The following is a 21,198-nucleotide window of genomic DNA, read 5'->3' on the forward strand; positions in this document are numbered from 1 at the left end:
TGTTTAGAGCGTTAGTGGGGCATGCTGCGTGCAGGCTTACAAGCTCATTTTTTGGGTAGGTGTCATCGCAAAACTTCGTCAAACTCGCTTCAAGTACTCCATAGAACGCTTGCTGTCGGAGCACCAGAGACTCTATCATCAGCTCGCCAACATCTTACTGCTATATTCCTGAAGCAATGTTGTAAAGTCTGAGAAGGCCGACAGTTCACGTTAAAGGGACTGTGAAAGGGGCTGTAATAAAGTCGCGGCATGCCTGGGATGTTAGAGCATGCCGCTTCAGAAATAGTGTCCAACAAGAAATTTTTAAATGCGCTTTGTAGAAGCTGAGTTATCTGTAGTCAAAATTTGAATATCAGCGTCTTTGCGCCTTTCTCTCTCCTCTCGTCACTTTTTCCACGCTGCAAGGTAGGCGCTCCTTCGCTGATCCCCCCTCTGGGAGCGGAGCTCCCCGACCCGCCGGAGCTAAGCGACTTGTTGGCCGCGGCCACGGTAGCTGCCTAACGTCTGAAAGAATCTATCCAATGGCCACCTCTAACTCTGTATACGGAGATGCAAGGGACGGAGGAGGGTGCGCGCATGAAAAAGTCGCCGGGAATTGCTCGTCAACTTTCGCGCGTGATAGCGGGTCATCGGCTGCGTGTAGAAGAGTATTATTTGGCTCTGGTTTTCATGGCAACACGGTGCAGTGATTCAGTGAGTTAATGTGCTCTCCTCGGAAGGCGTCTCAGAGCCCCTTTAAGAGCCGTGGTACTGGAACTTATGATGGCATTCACCTATGAATGTAAAATGGTGAGGGCATCCATCGTGGCCATGAGAGCAGGCAGATAGGAGAATAAGAATCAAGTGGATTTGACAGGTACTATCAGTTAAGGTCAACGCTGCGAGCTACGGAAACAAAAATGATAAGTGTAATGTTAACAGAGCGGAAGCGGGCAGAGTGGGTGAGGGAACAAACGCGGGTTAATGACATCCTAATAGAAATCAAGAGGAAGAAATGGGCTTGGGTAGGGCATGTACTGCGAAGGCAAGATAACCGCTGCTTCTTAAGGGTAACGAATTCCAAGAGAAGGCAAGCGTAGCAGGAGACGGCAGAAGGTTAGGTGGGCGGATGAGATTAGGGAGTTTGCAGGCATAGCGTGGGCGCAGCTGGCAAAGGACAGGGCTAATTGGAGAGACAAGGGAGAGGCCGTTTCCCTGCAGTGGTTGTAGTCAGGCTGATGAATGATGATGATGATGATGAATAGAGGAATGGCCATCATAATCCCCATCAGCATGACCACACCTCTTGCAGAAAAAGTACCTCCTCTCCAATATCTCTCAAGTTACCGTTAGATAAAATTAATAAATTTCAATGCACAAGGAGGGTGATGCGGAGAAAAGAGAGCGGATATTCGCTCAGTGTGGTAACATGGTGTATTTCAAGGCAATGCACGCATATCTGAGAGCGCTAGAAATCCAGATGGCCACTTGAGACTAGAAAGTCTGCGGGTGTATAGGAAGCACAACTGGCGCAGGACAGCGGCAGAGTTGTCCGCGGTGTGTAACTACACATTTGGGGACGATGATCATAATGATTACTGTTGCATACTGCACACCTAAGCAGTGTCCAAGAGATATGGTTATTAAGCTTCTCGAAAAGGAGGCCACGTTGTAATCACATACTTCTCCGAACCAGCTTGAACTACGTTCTCTTTATTTCGTGCGAGTCTTTAAGTTTTTTCTTCTTACAAGACGAGATGAAGCCGAGATGAGACGAGATGGTCCGAAAAACCACGCCGCTTCATGAAGTCATCGGCAAAGCCTACGTCATTCAGAAATTTATTATATTATATCTCCGTGAATGGGTTTCGAATCCAGGCCACAGGATCAGATTTGCACTTCATTAGATCACCGCGCCATCAACACAGCGCAATAACTCGCGCCCTAAACTGCCAGTCGGTGCTGTTGCCTGTAAAGCAACAACAGCGACCAGTCTCGCGCTGGGTTTGGCTATCGTTGTCTTCATCAACTTCCACTCCGGCGGAGCAAAATGATCAGCTTCGCTGTTCTCTGCATTATAGTAATACGCCATCGCCGCAGCCGAACACTCCGCGTGCATATCCTTTCTTTCACAGCAAGTAATCGGTATTAAGTGTCCTGCGTAATATTCATTTTGTGGTTTCTGCGCATCAAAAACTTTTTTTTTGCAGGAGAGAGGAGGCGAGGGCACCGGGACATAATGATCTGAAGATTAATTGCGATAAATTGTTATAAATCGATTCGGTCAACAACAAGAGCTGTAGTATTCCAGGGGGCACTGTTGTGCGTGGCTTACCTGGTCTCCTTTAGCTCCGGGTAGCCCAGTCAAGCCTGGCAGCCCCTGCGTGCCCTGGATGCCTTGTTCGCCTGGTTTTCCATCAGCTCCGGGCTGGCCCTGGGTTGCGCAATGGAGGAAGGTAAGTTCGCTTCGATAATTCCATGCTTTTGCATGCAATGCTGGACTGAAATATCTTTTGCCGAGGAATCTCACTGCTAGTGAATGAACTGGCGTTCGTGATAAAAATGGCTTTTCCTCTCTTAAACAACGCCAAAATGCTTTGCCTTTGAGCCAGAAGATTCCTTATTACCTTAATTATCTGGCCGGTTCTCTAGAATATATTAAAAGGAAAGAGGTACTCAGGAGTGTTTTTCAGCTTCCTAGTTTGGTGGGTGGAAAGGCTTAGTAGGGAAGCAATCTAGGTGGGCCACCAAGGTCACGTGACCTTGTGGTGTCATCTCAAACTGCCCATCGGATTCTAAGCAGACTCACCACCGTGGCAGGTAGGCCTTAAATTAATGATTGATCGGTAGAGGTTGCTCGGGAAGAGCAAACTACGTCGCACAAGCCCCATCGGTGGCAGTGCCTTCCGTCGCAGGGCAGCGGCACACCAATTAACCACTGCACCATTGCAGAAGGACAGGAAACAGGGCCAATGCACGTAAAGTTGAGAATCATCAGTTGCGTATATAAGGGTATTAACTCATTAACGCCTACATAATATCCTTGCAGCGGAGCCTCAATGTGCTCTCCAATTTCTTACTAGTCACACTGCGACTTTCTGAAATGTAGTCTGGACTCAGACCTCTTGGTAGGTCATGGTAGTCTGCAATGTATTCTGGATTCAGGCCTCTTAGTAGGTCATGGTCAAGGCCACAGCAGAAAAGTGGACGGAAAGAGTGCGAATGTAATTAAGTCTAGGAATTCAGTGTCGTCTTGCTTCTACGTGTTTCCTAATTGTGTTGGCACGCGCAGCTGAAAAATGACAGGGGACTCTCTCTAAAGGGCGTGACGCGATAGCTTATGAGTAAACTCCTGCACATACAGAAGGTCTGTAGCGGCGCTATCGCCATCAGCAGTGCGGCGCGCAGCCACACGCATAGGAGAATGAAGTACTCTATTTATTTATTTATTTATTTATTTATTTATTTATTTATTTATTTATTTATTTATTTATTTATTTATTTATTTATTTATTTATTTATTTATTTATTTATTTGTTTGTTTGTTTATTTATTTAGAACCTCAAGAGTCCCTGAAGGGACACTACAGCATTGCAACACCTGGTTCCCGGCCTAATCGCTTATCAAGTCGTACTTGAGCTTTAGGTGACCCATCTGCACATGTGACGACAAGCTATTTAAGTACGTTTCAAATAAAATCAGTTGAAAGTTGGCGCTTCGTCCTGTCTCCTACCCTATGTGTCTTGTCCTTTTTTGCGCCTAAAACTATTTAATTATGAACCAAAACCAACTAGCCCTGCAGCAAGTGCGTTTAGAAGACACCTGACCCTTCTCCGTACCGCCACTTCAAGGCTACAGTCTTGGCCCGGAAGGCTATTACTTCTTCAAATGTGTTTTTTTTTATGTCTGACTTATGTTATATACCTGCTGTAACTTCAGTGCTCCGAATATTGTACAAAATTTGTATTTACTGTTGAAAATTAGAGGTAACGTTTCTGTTTTAATTAAGATATAATGTTACTGATGCTGCTATGTCTCGGTCTTCTTGACCTTAGTGAAGCTGCATGAGAAGCTTTTAGCTAGGGAGACCCTCCAGGCACTTTCTGGAAATAAACATTGAATTGAATATTGAAGCGCAGCCACCTGCACCAATTGCTCAGTGCCGAGGCCCTTGGCCACCATCGACCATCTCAGCTCCTTCATGACATGCGACAGCTGCTAAGCGACCGCCCGCAGGACGTGAACAGACCGCTACTCCGCGAGCTATTCCCTCAGCGCCTGCCTCGGAACCTCGTGGTCCTAGCCGCAGCAGGTATGTTACCCTGGATAAGCTCGCAAATTTGGCTGCCCGTACCTCAGCCCGCGTTCTCTGGCTCGAATTTCGACCGCCCCGTCATACAGTCTCGTAAACCGGCAGTGAAGTCTCGAGGATAAAATAGACCAGCTCGCGAACACCTTTGCCTAAGGGCGAGCGTCAATTCCTCATAGCTGCCCACGTTACTCTCACCGACGGTTGCGCCATCATCGAGTCCAGGTCGTGTTGGGTTCTGCTGATATCATCGCAAGCTCGGGACCGCTGCCTGCTTGCGCCGGAAGCCTTGCATGTGGTCGGGAAACGTGCCAGTGAGTGACTGATGGCGGCACATGACACAGGCTCTGCACCCAGCCGCCTGCTTTACGTCACCGACAGGATCTTGGTATGCCGCTTCCTGGCGGACACCGGTGCCAAGGTTAGCGTCGTGCCTGAACCTTGACTTGATCGGCAATGCGCTGTGCCAGGAACGCCTTTGCAGACGGTGAACACCTCCCAGATCGCAACCTATGGACAGCGCGCAATCAACCTTGATATGGGCTTACACCTCACCTACTAATGAATTTTTATTATCCCGGACGTACGTTTGGTCACTCTCAGTGCGGACTTTCGCGCCACTTTTGGCCTGCCTGTAGACCTTCGATCTCGCCGACTTCTGGACCATGCGACTCACTTGTGCGTGAACGGCACCCTCGCGCCTGTGACCACCAACACCTTCCAAGCTGCTCTGTAGCTGCTGTCGTCAGCGTACGATGAGATTCTGGCCGATTTTCCTGCCATCACGATTTCCAGCAACCTCGAACTTCCGGTCCACCCCGCCGTCACGCATTACATAGTAACTACACGCCCGCCAGTGTTCTGACGGCCATGTTGTCTTGCTGGATATTGCCTCACCATAGTACGCCGCGAATTCGACCATAAACTGCAACTGGGCTCTCCTGCGGAAGCTTGTCTTCGGCGCTGCTTATGGTGCCGAATCGTGACACCGTGACTGGCGCCCTTGTGGAGACTATCGTGCCCTGAATGCCTGCAACGTCCCGGATGCATACCCCTGCCTCATATTCACAACTGTGCGGCCAATGTGCTTGGCATGGTCATTTTGCAAGCTTGACCTGGTGAAGGCTTAACATCACATCCCGGTGGAGCACGCAGACATTCTAGGACTGCCATTGTAACACCGTCTGGCCTCTTAAAGTATGTCTGCATACGTTTGGTCCGTAGAATGGTGCTGAGACGCTGCAACACTTCACCAACGAGGTCACTCGTGGTCTGCGTTTTTTTTCGCGTACCTCAGTGATCTGCTCGTCGCCAGTTCTTCGCCGGAGGAACAAGCTGAACACCTGCGCCTGCTCTTTCCACGCCTCGAAGAGGACGGCCTCGTCATGAATCCATCGAAGTGCTTTTCGTCGTCAGTGACATCGAGTTTCTTGGCCATCACATGCCAGTGCAGGGAATTCTGCCTTTGGGCAGCAAGGTGCTCTCTTTCCGTGACTTTCCTCGCCCCAAGTCGCTTCGCAAGCTCCTAGAGTTCCTCGGGATCTTAAACTTCCACCGATGTTTCTTGTCCGACATTTCCCGCATTGCCTTGCCCTCAACGATCTCATAAACTCGTCACATTTTCCTGACAATCCTTTCCAGCTGACGTCAGCTGCCGAATACGCCTTCCAAGCCGCCAAAAACGCCCTTGCCGACGCCGCTCCACTCATGCACCCGCTGGCCGACACGCCATTGCGTCTCATCACAGATGCCTCCAATGCAGCTGTACTAGACGCCGTTCTGCAACAGCTTCACCATGACTTCTGGCGCCCGCGGGTTTTTTTCTCCCAGAATGTCAAGCCCACTGAAACGCTTTACAGTAAGTTTCCGCCACATCTTAGAAGGAGCTGTTTTTTATGCGCTTATGAACCACAACCCCTTAGCCTCTGCATTTCGTGCGAATCAGAGCTCATACGCCGCGCGAGAAATACGGCACCTGAGCTTTATTTCCAAGTTTGCGGTGGAGATCAGGTACATAGCCGGGCCCGTGAACAGTGCCGCCGGTGCGCTCTCTCTTTCGATGCTCTTTTATCAGGCACGCTCGACTTCGCAGCGCTGGCTGCCGCACAGGGGAGAAAGACTGCGAGCTTCAAGCCACCCCTGGTTTCCTGTCCTTGTCGCCGGTCCCTCTGCCCTTCTGCTCCGGCAGCATCGTGTTCGACGTCTTCTGTGGTGCTCCAAGTCTTTTTCTTTTTCTTCCCACCGCTTTCCACCGCCAGTTCTTCGAACAGCTGCAAAACGTTAGCCATCCCGGCATTCGTACCACGCAGCTGCTCTTCACGTCCAGGTTCGTCTGGCCTAACGTCACCCGAGATGTGCGTCGCTGGCCTCGTACTTGTGCTGTCAGCGTGCGAAAACGACGTGCCACACGAAGTCGCCTCACAACCATTCCCGCTCTCCCGACTGTCGCTTCTACCATGTCCACGCCAACATTGTTGGCCCTTTTCACGCATCAAGGGGTTGCGGCTACATCCTAACGTGTGTAGTCCGCTACACACTGTGGCCCGCAGACTTTCCGCTGTCTGACATCACGGCGTCTGAGTGGCGTCTACTTTTATCAGTTGATGGATTTTCCCTAGTCGCGACGGATCGTGGGCATCAGTTTGAGTGCGCGTAGTCTTGCACCCTGACTTCTCTGCTTGACGCGCGCCATATTGACACCACCGCATGCCATCTCTGTTGCGAAACCGAAACAAGACCGCTCCAAGTCGGAAGGCAAGGCAAGCCAAGAATGCTGGGAAAGAGAAACCACCCATCGCCCCTCGGAGGGGAAGTCGTGTCATGTAACTCGAAATAAACGGATGTCGTTTGTACTCGCTCAACGAAGTTGTCTATTTTTAACCTACAATCTCTCCACGAACGGCATGGCTGAACGCTTACACCGCCAGCTATGTCCGCCACTGTTGCTCGCGAAGCTCGCACTTCTTGGCCCGATGACCTTCCTCTATTTCTCATTCGCCTTAGATCAGCGTTTAAAGATGACCTCCAGCGCACGGCGGTTGAGTTGGTCTACGGAGAAGCCTCCGTCTGTCACGTGAAATCTTTGTTTCGGAGTGAACGGAGGACATCTCTCCGCCTGCTTACGTCGAGCAACTAAGCCTGCTCTTCAGACGCCTGCAGGCCGTCTTCACACGCATATCGAATCGCTAATTCTTCGTCAGCAGAGATCTCGTCACGTCCACACGTCTTTTTGCGTCGGGACAACGTCAAAGCTTCACTGACCCTTCCTAACGATGGATAGGTCCTTCAGCGCAGTCACAGAACTCTGAAGCTGGCCATCGACGGGTGAGAAAAGATCGTCGCTATGGACCGCATGAAACCCGCCTACATCAAGCATGTTTCTCTTGCGACCCGCCCACGAGAAGCATCAAGCTCAAGTTCTACGCTTGACTCGGTCCGTGCCTTCAAGAAGCATGTCTCCTGAGGCCGCGCTGTTGACCGCCATTCTTTTTCTTTTTCCTCTCTGCGGCGCTATCGCCATCATCAATGCTGCGCCGCCTCGGCTCGCAACACGCGCTGGCGCCGGCTGCGCGGAGCCACGCGCCAAGTAGAGTTAAGTAGTCTACTCCTGGTTCCCGGCCTGTTCGCTTCGTACGCGTCGCACACCGCTTAATTTGTAGGGAACTAAGATTCCGTTCTTCTACAGCTCTGCTCAATAATTTCAACATGATTTCTGCTGGAAATCTCGTTGGACACATTGGAAACCACGATGTGCGGGTTAGGACCATATTGGTGACTTTGGAAAAATACTGGGCGTGTTGGAGAGATGTGTGGTGCGGTGGTGGCGGCAAGAACTCATGGAGGCGTTACTGGAGAGATTATTGGGCACATGGCAGACACGATGGAGGCGGTAGGAACTCATGTTGGTGACGACGGTGGCCCAGCTGAGCTTGTTGGTTACGTGCTAGTCATTGAGTGAGTGGCTGGAACTCTTGTCGGTGTCGGTGGAAACAGAGCTGGGTGGGAATTATAGCAGGTAGCAGTAAATGTGGAGAACGATACTGCTCTCTAACTACGTGTACACAGTTGCGACTGTGGAGCGCACATGCGCACCACGCGTGCCACTCGCAAAAATGGTTCTGATATTTCAACGCGTTAAGGTATTGTCTGCGAAGTTCCCGAGTCATGCAAGTACGCGGAGGCGATAGATACTAGCTATCTGCGTTTTGAAGGCGTCGGTGGCAAAAGTACCCAGACTGAACACTTAAGCATCGTGCCCCTTCGAATTATGTACCTCCTTCAAACTGAACACCATCGCTCGAGCGCGTCGCTTGGATCGAAATATATTAGCGTCAAAGGGGAGCGAGTTGATGCTGCACGGGGGGAGGGGGCAGGGGCTGACGATAGCGATTGGGCTTCAGCTGACCTACTGCGCCCACGGTAATGGTAGTGGAAACCACGCACTTGAGCGTTCGTGTTATATTTGCGGGCGGCAGTACAAGCGTTGTCTTAAAGGACTGCACTGTTCGGACTGGCAAATAAGGGAATGGCTAGAAACCGACGCGCGGCGCCAAGGCAGGAAGGAAGCGAAAGCGTGATCGGCAACGGCGTCTAGCCGTTCACTCAGAAGCTTCCGAACAACCTAGTTCGGCGACGTATTATCTGCATGTAGCGAGATAGGGTGCAGGGCACCACGGAGATTGTTCTTAAGACGCTCTGCCGCCTTGTACGTCGTACTGCCGGTCAAACAATTTAATGAAAAAAAATGCCCTTGTGCTATGCCACGTCAGCGCACGCTAAGAAATTCTAAGTGGTCATTAATCCGGAGCCCCCCCGTATGGTCAGTACCCATTTGTCGCCCCAGAACGTCACACCCAACAACTAACAAATATCCATCTCAGGCAGCAGTTACCAACTAAATTAAATTTCCGGCCATCAGGATTGAATTGTTTAATCTGCATGTGAACGCTTTTTTTTACGATGCCGATCGCGTTTCTTGTTACCTAAAGTATAGAATATTGCATTGAGATAATTCTGCTTTAGTTGAAAATTATTTTTGAGGAAACGAATTAACTGCCACAGTAATTGTCTCAGTTATTATGATGGCTATTTACGCTTTCGAACGATCGTTGGCAGATTTTTGTCCTTCATAGGAACATTCCTTAATTAATTATAGGAGAGCTGATGCGTTTTAAAAAAGCTAGTGTGCTTTGGCTCTTTACACACATGTGATGTTCACTTTCGGGCCGAGTTTGCTAGTTTTTGTAGTCCTCACCTTGAGATAATGGGGAATCGGTATGTGCAGGTGGCAGATCTACCTTCAACTATGAGTCGATGGTATGGATTTCCTGCTGCTTTAGGTGAGGAGGAGAGTGGTGCAGGTAGGCATAGTTCCGGAAGGCGGCTGTAGAGGAACTAGCTCAACGTGAGTGCCACTTAGAACAACCGCTGGTTTCGTTATAGGTGCTGCACGTGCGTAGTCTCAGGAGTAAAGGAATGAATACAGGAAATCCTGACCCCCCTAACGCATATTTCTTCCTCCTCTTTGCTAGTTCTGGTCGTATGCTGCCTGAAGAGGCGCATTAAAAACGTCTCAGAAAAAAGGCGAAATATCAGCCGTAATAAAGGACAGTGCCTGTCGAGAGACCGTGCGCAATTCTAAAGTGCTCGGAGCCTGGCTGGTACAAATGTTTCTCTGTGCTGCTTCTGGCTGACCTTTTTCGCCTCGCAATAAATAATTAACTTATGAAGGAAGTTTACAGAGTAAATGACCTAGCAAATACGTTTTTCATAAATCAGGCATTCCGAAAGGCGCGGGTGTTAGCTAACTAGTGTGAAACAATATATACTTTGTACATTCACCATGGCGTAGCACGATGCCCTGCACTATTAAGATATTATTAACTAATAGCTTCTTTGTTCAGTCTTTTGACTTCATTCCTCAATAATTGGTACATTGCAAAAGGGGTGTGGTATGCAGAAAGAGGGCCCATAGTTAAACACTGTGGCGAGACCTCTTGTTAGTAATTAAATAAAGCATAAATTACAAAATCAAGCTAGGAAGGCGGCATATAAATATTTAATTGCATAATATAAATTGGTAGCAATAATCAAATATTAGAACAAGTGAACAGCATATGTAGCACGAGTAGCAAAACGAGACAATTTGGAGCTGTTCGATTTCCTCGTTCCTAGTTTATAGCATTTTGATGCCTGCCACCGTATTAGGTGAGAGGGAAGTGTGATACAGAACTCAATTAGAATTAAATTTCGCTCCTCTCTCAGTAGTTGAGGAAATATCCAAACGAAATAATGAACATAAACTATAAAACAGAACGACCAAGCAGGCAAATCATGGCAATGAAGCGCAAGACTTACCCTCTCCCCAGGGATGCCGTCCTTGCCTGGAATGCCAGGAAGGCCCGGGGTGCCCTGCGAAAGGAGGGGGTAAGATAGTTTCAAGGAGACAACTCTTGTCTATTTTCTCCCAGAAAAGGGAATGGATAATTTGGACCCGCTATTTTTTTCAGCGTTTTGAAGTTCCTTGCAAATAGCGTTGGTGATGAAGAGGATAAAAAATTAATATCGACAAATATGCACACCTAAAACTTTTTTTCAGTAGTTTATCCTCATGAGACCTTCCCAGAAAACTGTCTCAACTTTGTGTTTTTTTTTTCAAACATTTAGGATATGCAGTTTGGTTTCCCTAAAATGACTCCAAAATTTTTGTTGCTGTCAGATATTAAGAAAGCATGGAAGTTTCTGAACCAGGTATAAAAATAGACTTTTCGTCGCGCAAACTGAGGTTTAGATGTGTAGGTTCGACGGTTACGAGTGCTAAATGTTGCCTAAAAGAGATTTGCCGCCTATTTAAAAGAACGTGGCTTTTTTCTCGACTGCAACCATAAAATGTGGTCAATGTGGTCTCACACATTCCCATCTATTTAATGCCTCCAGCCAAGCAGCGGAACTTTGTAGCGGAGAAAAATTAGGAGACGCTTAGGCACCGCCTAATAGCTTACGCCACCGTGGTCAATTCACATTGCGGCCTGTGGACCGTGTACTAAGTGCCGGCACATCTGTGCATTATCATCTCTAAGCCATATTGAGGAATGCGCATAGGACTATTGAAGGGGTTGGCAATTTCTGTTCGTGCAGTTTTCAAGCATTCGTACCAGTATCAACTCGCATTATTGCTGACAACATCTTCATGACAGCACAATAAATTGCTTCCAGAGATGTCCTCATATGCATCATACAAGGCCTCCATCATTTTTGCAACACGTTTCTGAGGATTTCCTCTCAATACTAGGTCACGGCGACAGCGCTTCGGCCGAACGAGCTGAATACGCTATCGCCTAATAAATAGTTCAAGGGCACCAAACCCCTATCCGTGGCTGCCGCGACTGCGATTCCTTTCTTCAATATAGTGATAAAAGATTCCATTGCTATGTTTACTGAGGAGATAATAAGCGATTATCAAAAGAATGAGAACTTTTCAATTAGACAACAAACACAAGATTTTAAAGAGTGTCAGCAGATAAGGAAACTTAATTTTGGTTGAAAAAATGAACTTACTCGAAGCCCTTGAAGGCCTGGCGCTCCCGGCCTTCCAGCGTCACCCTGCAAAGATTGAGAAGAGCAGAAAAAGAAACATATTAAAGAAACACGGTAGTCACAAGACGTTGCAATGAAACTAAGTCCCCTCATGTCGCTTCCCGTAAAGTGCGCATAAAAAAGCCAGTGCGGATTTCGAACCGAATAACCCTCTCTTGCAGAGGGTGGTTGGGACTTCACTGACATGTTCCCCTCCCCACCTCCTCTTTAATAAAATCTTCTAGCGAGAGACTGTTGCCGTTACTGTAATACTTCATGTCAAATATTGCTGCTGTTCCATTTTTATGCTTGTCGAGAGAGATTGTCGTCTTTCGCTATCCTGCGTTCGTTTCAGCCGGGGTGCCTGAATACTGCAGCTGTGACGCGCTTCCAGATCATCGCTTTAGCAGGTTTGCATAGGGCGCCACAAGCATTTATCCAAATCCGCCAAGACTGACATGGACAGAGGGCTCCTATTTGAAATATATTTTTTGGTTTTCGCCATTGTTACCCCAGGAGGCTTGCGTACCGAACATTATTATCCTAAATGTCAACGAGGAAACGCCAAAAAAAAAAGTCAAAGCTCTTATGCAGTAATACATAGCACAGCCTACGCAAATAGACACGATTTGAGGATTCGTGTACTGCCGTATGAACTAACTACTGGGCACTTACATGCGGACATCTATGGCAGTCGTGGTGGACGGCTCTGTTTTAATTAAATGGTTGACCAGAGCAAGTTCCCTACGTTCGGCTAAGCATCAGTACACACACGCATTTGAGTTTCCCTGTCGTCAAAATGATGCGTACACTGTTGTGATTGAGATCCTGATCTTATGGTCAGCTGCCGAAGAGCGCTGTGCCTAAACTCTATCTACTTTTGAACCATTGTGTCGTGCGCTGAGAACAATGAAGCTCTTGAAGTAAAAAGTACAAAAAACATCACATGTTACTCTGAAATTTCTACCAATCAGCAGCTTGTCTTCTCAAAAAGGCAACAAGAACTTAGAGCGAGCTCAGTAGTAGTTTTGAAGATAATTTTCAACTTCTTCCTTTTGTTTGGCATTGTCCAGTGTATCATTCTTTGATGTGAATTTTTTATAGCCCGGCAAATGTGGAATATTGTAAGGTACTCTTGTGGAAATGTTGAAGGCAAGGGCCCATTCCTCCCAAGGGAAGCAAAATTATTCTTTTAATGTTTGTCCATCGCTCGCGCCGAGCACTTTAGACTGTCGTAGAAAAGCAATGGGGAACGTTTTGACGATATCGATAACATAAACAGCAAAAATAATGCAAACCTGCCGAGGTGTGATCAGCGGATATAGTGATTGCGGAAGTGAAATTTCATGTTATAAAAAAATCCGTTCATAAACTCTTTCCCGTTCAGAGATGCGCTTGTCCGGATTCTCTGGGTATGCTCTATTCATTCATTGTGAAATGTGCTGTTATGTTATTGAGTTTACGGGACTCCCCTCTAAATAGAGTGCGTTCTATCAGGAGAGCCTTCCCCACTTACATCTACCCTATTCATTGGAGTAATCGTTGCTGTGTGCGCCACGAACGAGGCCAATATTTTTCTTAAAGCACGATTTCCTGAGAAAGCTCTACACTTCTTTATGTCTATACCGGTGCGCTCCGGTGGGTGGTCATGAATCATTTTTCTCTTCACCAGAGTGGACATGAGGTTTTACAACAATTTTCAATGTTGGTTATAGTTGCCGGTGTTTCATTTAACCATTATCTGAAGACGCAGAATCAAGAAACATCACATAGATAAGTCATAAGCACATTTCGGTCAACACAGTCAGTAATGTCGATTTTTTCAAACGGCTCGTCATGAATTGAGCGTCCGTAGACTACGTCTTGCACAACAGAACAGTAGAAAACATGAATTCAAGAAATGATGTGCGATGTCACGCCGAACCTGTATGCAGCAAAATAACCCACGTAACTTGGAAACTTTACAACGATGATTGTGCCTACGTACTCACCTTGTCCTTCATCTGCTATATTTACTTGCCATAGAGCAGACAACCAAGGGGTGAAGAGGGGCTCGTTACTCATACCAGACGGAAGCCAACAGTCACCGAAACAAGCAGCTTAGGGGATGCTTTTTTTCATTTGTGGTGTTCAACAATGGGAGATCAATAGGTAATTATTTTTAAAGACTTAGAGAGCAGAAGAAAAAACAACCACAAGCCACCGGAGTTATCCGAACCCTCGACCTGCGAATCAAGCGTTCGATGCTCTATCAGCTGTGCTACGGCGACTGCTGTCCAATGTTCTGCTTTAGGGGTATTTGCGTGTAGCGTAACCGAACCTCCAAAGTGTTCACCAGCCTCGCCCTCGTCCCTAGCGGCCGAAGTAGTCGTCCTGTATTACCGCTAGTGCCGCGTAGGAACGCGATCTGAATGTTCGGTTACACTAAAAATAAATACTCCCGAAAGCAGAAAATTGGACAGCCGTCGCCGTAGATCAGTTGGTAGAGCACCGGACGCGGAATTCGAAGGTAGTGGGTTCAGATCCCACCGGCGGCATCGGGTCGTTTTTTAGTCTGCTGCCTAACCAATCACCTTTAACGATAGTAACGCTATTGACCTTCCATTGATGAACACTACAAATTAAAGACACATATACTCCTTGGTTTCGGTGACTGTTGGCGTCCGCCATGTAGTCCTTGCCATAGGTTTTTTTTTCATTAAATTATGACTTTTTTTTCAGCTATTTCCTACAATTAATCTGGAGCCGTTCACATACCATTCCTTAGGCCGTCCGCCGAAAAGGCGTTTGCATGCGTTGTGCGAGACAGCACAATATAACCGAGTGAGCGAGCAGAAAGAGTAGTGCAGGGAACCCCTGTTATGTGGCTCCTCTTTATGTACGTCTCGTGAATCTTGCGCATGGATACCTAAATGGACCCACACCAAGTAGCCCATCCCATTTTTTTCTCCTTTTTTCATTTAATGTATTCCTCGTTATTCAATCTGCATTAGAGGAGAAAGAAACCTCAAAGCGTTGAAATGCAGGACAACATCAGGTACTTTCTGACACATAACAAGCGAAATCTTCTGCGCATATTTATATCTCTACCCTTCAAGGTCTAAGTTTTTTTCGGACGTCTTCCCAATTCGCTCTATTTGTTTCCGTCATGGGCAAGGGTAATGACTTTTTTTGTTAGAATTGCTGCTCGGAGTAACGAGAGGGAATCGAAACGTTTCAGACAGGTGGTGCGCACTTACCGTCGAGCCCTTGGATCCTTGTGGCCCCTGGGAGCCCCTTTCGCCCTGGGCACCCTTCGGTCCATGAAGTCCGTCGGGACCCGGGAGGCCACGTAGTCCTGGAGGACCCTGCGGGAGCGCACGCATGCACGCAACTTAATTGCACCGCACTGGAGCGACGATTGCCGTAGCCACAGAGCCCGACAAGGGTGCTGACAGAGTTCCGCCTTTGTTGTACGCGCACTGCTCGCGTCTCCAATAGAGAAACGCAGTCTCGAGCCTCTACACTATTCATGCAATGAAGAACAGTCGATCTTCCACACTGTTTCACACACTGCTGTTACCGCAATGACCTCTGTACTATTGTCGGAGGGGGAGGGGGGGGGGGGGCTTATTTTTCGTCAATTGCACATATTAATGAAGAGTTGCTTTTGTATATCAAGCATGCAATTGGATGTTTCCTTGAGCACAAAGCATTAGTGTCTCGTAGCGTTCACTACAGATGGCGCCACTCATCCACAGGGCCAGCTGTATGCTGTTCGAAATTTCTTGTGACAAATTTTATGGCGGCCGCCCCACTTGTGACAAGTGGGCCAGTGCGTGAGGCCACCCTTTTTTCAATCAAAATTTGGTTTAATAACGGAAAGTAAAGCGCATAGAGCAAGCACTTCCTCTAAACATTGCGCCAAGTGTTGCTCCTCTATGCTCGAGTGGTGATGGCTTTTTCTCCCAACTGAATGCTTTGCAGAGCAAAATGGCGGGGACTACGCGCAACTCTCTTCCGTAGGTATAGCTCATACGAGAACGTTAGCCTTTGGGAGTTTCACACTACTCACGTGAGGAGTCTCGACGCAGGAGCGCTTCGACTATAGTCTTTCCGGAGGTTGTTACATTCAGGGACGAGTTGCTGTCATCTCCGAGTGAAAGATTCGTGTCAGTGTCCAATTGCTGTCGAACTCAACCACTTTCAATTTCCAAGCTGACAGCACTGGCACATGCATTTCTGTGCTCTTGGCGACGAAACCACCTGAGTGGCATTGCCAAAATCTGCATAGAGGGCGCGCTAGGTCTTGCTGGTTTCATACTCGTCCAATAAGTTGATTCAGTTATTTCTTTCATTTTTTTAGGGAACACCTAAGTATACTAGAGCCTTTGTAGCCAAAATTGTTCATTACACCTTGTTCTTTATGGAACGAAGTCGACTAAAGTGCGTTTTATGGTGGATGTAGCTTTTTTTCACCCCGTCTTCTACTGGGAATTTTTTCCTGCCTGCCGCAGGCACAAGTACAATCGGCAGTCATCTTGCGAACACCGTCAAGAGCTGTTGACGGGTCTCATACAATAGTTTCGACTTTATATCCGATCGCAACAAAACATCAGCTTACAAGAGACTTAAAATTATACTTGATTTCATCATTGTTCTCTGGGGCCTAAACCAGGGTTTGGCAGCCTAGTTGGTCTGTTACTGACTGTTAACAGGGCTATAAAAGTATTAACCCTGTTGTGCTTAGTGCTCCCAAATTCTCTTCAATCTGCTAGGAATGAGTGGAAAAAGCATATGCGACACTGCCCATAGCGACTGCAAACTCCGCATGTGTCCTACATTTTAATCACGCCTGTAGATCGTGGAGTACGTGGGCACATCGATCAGGACAGCGCAGGGCAGGCAACAGATATGTACATGCTGACAACGCCGCCGTCATAACGTCCAACAGCAGCCGCTTCATTGATGAAAGATGTGCAGAGACGTTACTTGCAAGGCATGGCCACACTGGTGCCAGTGTCTGACTTGAGTGACTGAAGTGTTCTTGCAACCTGTCGCTAATGCATTGCCCACTCTGGCCTGCGTACCACTTTCTTGAATGCTAGAGGGATACCTTCAGCACACGAAGACACCGAAGACAATATGCCCCTTTTCAGTTCCATTACAAAGCACTAGACAAGAAAGTTATTGAGTTACGTGGGAATATTAAAACCGTTGCTATTTACTATTTTGATCTTCCTGAAACTTTTCTTGACAGCATGGACTGTTATAGTGCGCTTAAATATAAATTTATGATATGTTCGCCATCCCCCACGTCTTGTGGAGTTCCGCAACGGTGCAATCACTGTAAGGAAGACTAACTCTAGGTAATCAGGCGTGAGCAGTCATCATTAACTGGCAACCACGATTTCATGCCGCCTTTTCACATAGTACTCGTGAAGTAAGCGAGCAACTTGCAGCGATCCTAAAATGTAGGGCGTGATGCTCGATGCAATGGCATGAGTGCCGGCTATCGAATACGGTTAGCGGAAACAAGTGTGTTCATTTTGCCTAAGTAAAGCCTAATGTTGGGTTTGATCGCTCTAGCAGCTTCCTTAGAAAATGACTTGTATTGACTACTCTTTTCATGCAATCACATTTTTTAAGAATTCTCGCATGATTCTGGTGCAATTTAACGGACAACATATCGTGTCCGTATCGTGTCGAAATCGTTATGTCTTTCCAATGTCTGCAAAACTAGCCATTTATTATGCCTTATTTTCTTCTTACATGAACTATTCTCATTTAGTCTGGGGCACAACGACCGACAAAAACCTTAGTAGTCTTTTAAGGATGCAAAAAAAGGTTTTACGGATCATTAATAATTTGCCCAAGTTTTTACTCAAGTAAATTTATCTTCAGAAATCTTAAGGTCATTCCAATAACTAAAATGTATCATTATAAACTCCTACGCGAATATAAACTCAGCATCAAGGAAAATCAAAGGCTGTTTTTGGACATATCGAACTTAGAATTAATAGGCAACGCGGCCTACAATACGAGGACAACAGACCGTTGGAAAGTGCCAAAATGCCGTACGAACTATGGGTTTCAGAGTCTTAGGAATAACCTGCCTCGATTACTAAATGAACATATTAAAGCGGGAACAGATATTTTAGGACTAAATTTCCGGAACCTGAAGGCGTTGTTTTATTAATTTGCATGTCCCTAATACACACCACACATTTCATAAACAAAACACCTTGTACACATATTTAGCCACTGTTTCATTATGACTGCATGTCTTTATTTCCCGACCGTTCCATGAGCTTGTCGCCATACCTTTCATAAAAATGCCAAGTTATAATTTTGTTTGTCTCTGTATATTTCTGTATATTTTTTCTGTACATTTGTTTCTGGATTGTGTTGCTTCGTTGCCGTCAATGCCAGGGGGGACCAAGATTTTTTTTTCAAGCCGTAAAGGAACGGCTTTTCTTCTTGGCCCCTTTCACAATGTGTACGTCATGTTGTGAAGAACAAATAAAAATGAAAATGAAAAATGAATGAATGTGACGACCTATTTCTGGCACCATATATCTACCGTCATTCAATACATCTTCATATGGTCAAGCCACACACTAGTCTCAAAACGTAAGGCCTGCTACCGCTCCTCTGGAGATCTGTTGGTTATGTTATTTGCACTATGGTCACTTGGTACGGAACTTGCGTTTTCTATCAACTTTGTTCTTCTATTTGTACCCGTATCATCTCTAGGAGACAAACAGTTTTTGCCAGATAATCTTTCTAACAATGGTGTGGCCTGGACTCACCCTTTCCCCCGGCGGGCCCTGAGCTCCCGGAGGTCCGCTGCCGCCCGTCTTGCCCTGCACAGAGGGCGCATGTGGAGATACGGTTAAGGTTTAGAAAAAGGTTATCAGTACTCCAGGCTGACGGGTGGAAAAATTCGCCAACCTTCTGCCGAACGCTCAGAGAGGGTGCCATTACAGTGTGACTCCACAATTGTGGGATGTAGCGACAGAGTACTTCGAAGCTAGTTTGAGCTTCCCGATCAAAGAGAAGAACGCGGCGAAACAGTGAATGAACAGAGAGCCGGCCAAATTTTGCTGTGCTCTCAATGTGCGACGTGGGGCCAAAAATTCTTTTTTCTATGAGAAGCTGAAAAGTTGCATCGTGTTCGGGGGCTTCCTCCAGTGCTACCGTTTAGGAGGCACAGCGTTACAATTTTAAAAGAGGCAAAGCATCCCTAAGTGACAAAAAAAAAAAGCAGGCGTCCTGCGTCGAAACAAACTGCGGAAAACTTTCCCACTGTCGAAAGAACAACTTTTTTCAAGGCAGTTCAGTGTTTTTTTTACTTATTTATAGATACTGCTAATCCTATTTGGGATTGTTGCACGAGGTTCTTACAAGGTCAGTTGGAACGACTAAAAAGAATACATTAGTTGATAACCCCTTTAAATTAAAAACAACTAATGGCCATGCTAAATCAGTACCATATCAAGCAACTAATCTAGGAACACAAATTTCTAGCATAACTAAAAATGCCTTAAAATAACTAAATATTAAATAAAAAATAAATTTATAAAAATAATGAATAAAATAATAGAATAGTTTGGTTTATGGGGGCAGTGCTTTTTAAAAAAGAACGCAGAAATGAATTGGGCAATTACCGTACGGTGTCTATCTTACCTATATTTTCTAAGCCCCTTGAAAAAATAATACACTGTAGGCTTGTAAATTTTGCTGATGACGGCGAAATAATAACGAAACACCAGTTAGGGTTTAGACAGAATATGTCTACAGAATTAGCTCTGCTTCACCGGAAAGAGCATATTTTAACACAGTTTGAAAGCAAGGCAGTAGTACTCAGCCTATTTGTCGATTTTTCCAAGGCATTCGACCTGGTGAATCATGATGTTCTGCTGCGGAAGCTGAACCTTCAAGGTATACGAGGGTGTGGATTACACTTATTGCAATCATTTTTATCTCATCGATGTCAAGTAGTCCAAATAAACAACTCGTGACCACGAGTCCTGCCACTGTCTCGGTGTGTTCCACAAGGCAGCATATTGGGCCCCTTGCTATTTAATCTGTATAATAATGACATTGTTAACATTAATAAGGGCACCAAATTTATTATATATGCAGATGATACCAGCATATTTTTTCTGGTAGTAACATCGATAAACTCATCAGTGATTGTAATAACACCATAGTCCAACTGCAGCAATGGTCCTTATCCACTTGCATTAAGAGTAAAGAATATAAAACAAAAGCAGTTGTCTTCCAGCCGAAAAATAAGCCTGTTCCACCTCATGCCGATATTGTTTTAAACTCTCATCCTGTTGACATTGTTGACCACTTCAAACGTCTTGGTGTCATATTCACTGCCAATCTGTCCTGGGAATCTCATGTGAATTTCGCATTAGCCAAACTTGCTCGAATAATTGGTGCAGTCGGTCGTCTCCGATACATGCTTTCTACTAAAACAAAAATTTTGGTCTATAATTCTCTTTTCTCTCCACACGTCAACTATTGCCAATTTTTCTGGGCACGACTACTTTCTCGAACACACACAAAAAAAATATTCCATATGCAAGAACGGTATCTACGCCACGTGTACAATGCTGGTTATAATGCAACCGCTACAGAATTCTTTCACAGGGCACATGTTATTACAGCTCACAAGCTCTACCGCTACCGTTTGAGTGCTCGGTTTAAATATGAAGTGAAAAAAAATATTCATAGCCTCGACGCCTTGGCACATTTAGAAAGAAATGAGAAATGTTATAATACTAGACGTGGAGAAAACTGGAAGGTTGCTGTACCCCGCTTGATTTCTGGTAGGGAGCGTTTGTAATTCTCTGCCATCTCTTTTAAACTATTATTAATCACTGAATTTTGATTTATTTGTTCCACTGTAAACTTAGAGACCTGTTAGCTGATTGCCTAACATGATTTCGTCTACTATGGCGCTTTGTTTTATCGAGCTCAGGACTTTTTTCTTTTCTTCTGCATTGATCAGGTGTCTTGATATGCTTATTATTTATTTAGGATGCTAAATGTGCCACACGGCATAAAACGTGATGCCATTAATGAACGTTATTGCGTTAATAGGTTACAAAAAGGCATGGAGTCCAGTAAGCTGTAAAAAGTAACATAATCCGTGGGCATAAATGTTTTTCGTTATCCACAAGTTGAAATCGGAGTCATTGTTTCAGGACAGGCCTGCCTCTTGCAGAACGCGAGCGCGCACCAGCGAAGTTCCTGGGCAAGTCAACAATAGGTGGTGAACAGTGGTGTCAGAAGCGGGTGTGTCGCAGTGAGGGCATTTTTCTGGCGCAGGAATGTTCTCA

The 21,198-nt window shown here is 46.2% G+C and overlaps 1 protein-coding gene across 1 annotated transcript in view; it reads right to left on the reverse strand.

Annotated features, from left to right (window-relative positions):
• Positions 1–21,198, reverse strand: part of LOC144094168 (uncharacterized) — a 459,487-nt gene that overhangs the window by 167,736 nt on the left and 270,553 nt on the right. The window contains exons 22-26 of the mRNA XM_077628085.1: positions 18,655–18,708; positions 15,103–15,210; positions 11,846–11,890; positions 10,646–10,699; positions 2,315–2,413 (exon numbers count right to left, since the gene is read on the reverse strand). Of these exons, the coding sequence (XP_077484211.1) occupies positions 2,315–2,413; positions 10,646–10,699; positions 11,846–11,890; positions 15,103–15,210; positions 18,655–18,708 (360 nt within the window). The remainder of the gene's footprint in view (positions 1–2,314; positions 2,414–10,645; positions 10,700–11,845; positions 11,891–15,102; positions 15,211–18,654; positions 18,709–21,198) is intronic.

Source organism: Amblyomma americanum, chromosome 6 (genome assembly GCF_052857255.1).
Source record: "Amblyomma americanum isolate KBUSLIRL-KWMA chromosome 6, ASM5285725v1, whole genome shotgun sequence".
Taxonomy (NCBI): domain Eukaryota; kingdom Metazoa; phylum Arthropoda; class Arachnida; order Ixodida; family Ixodidae; genus Amblyomma; species Amblyomma americanum.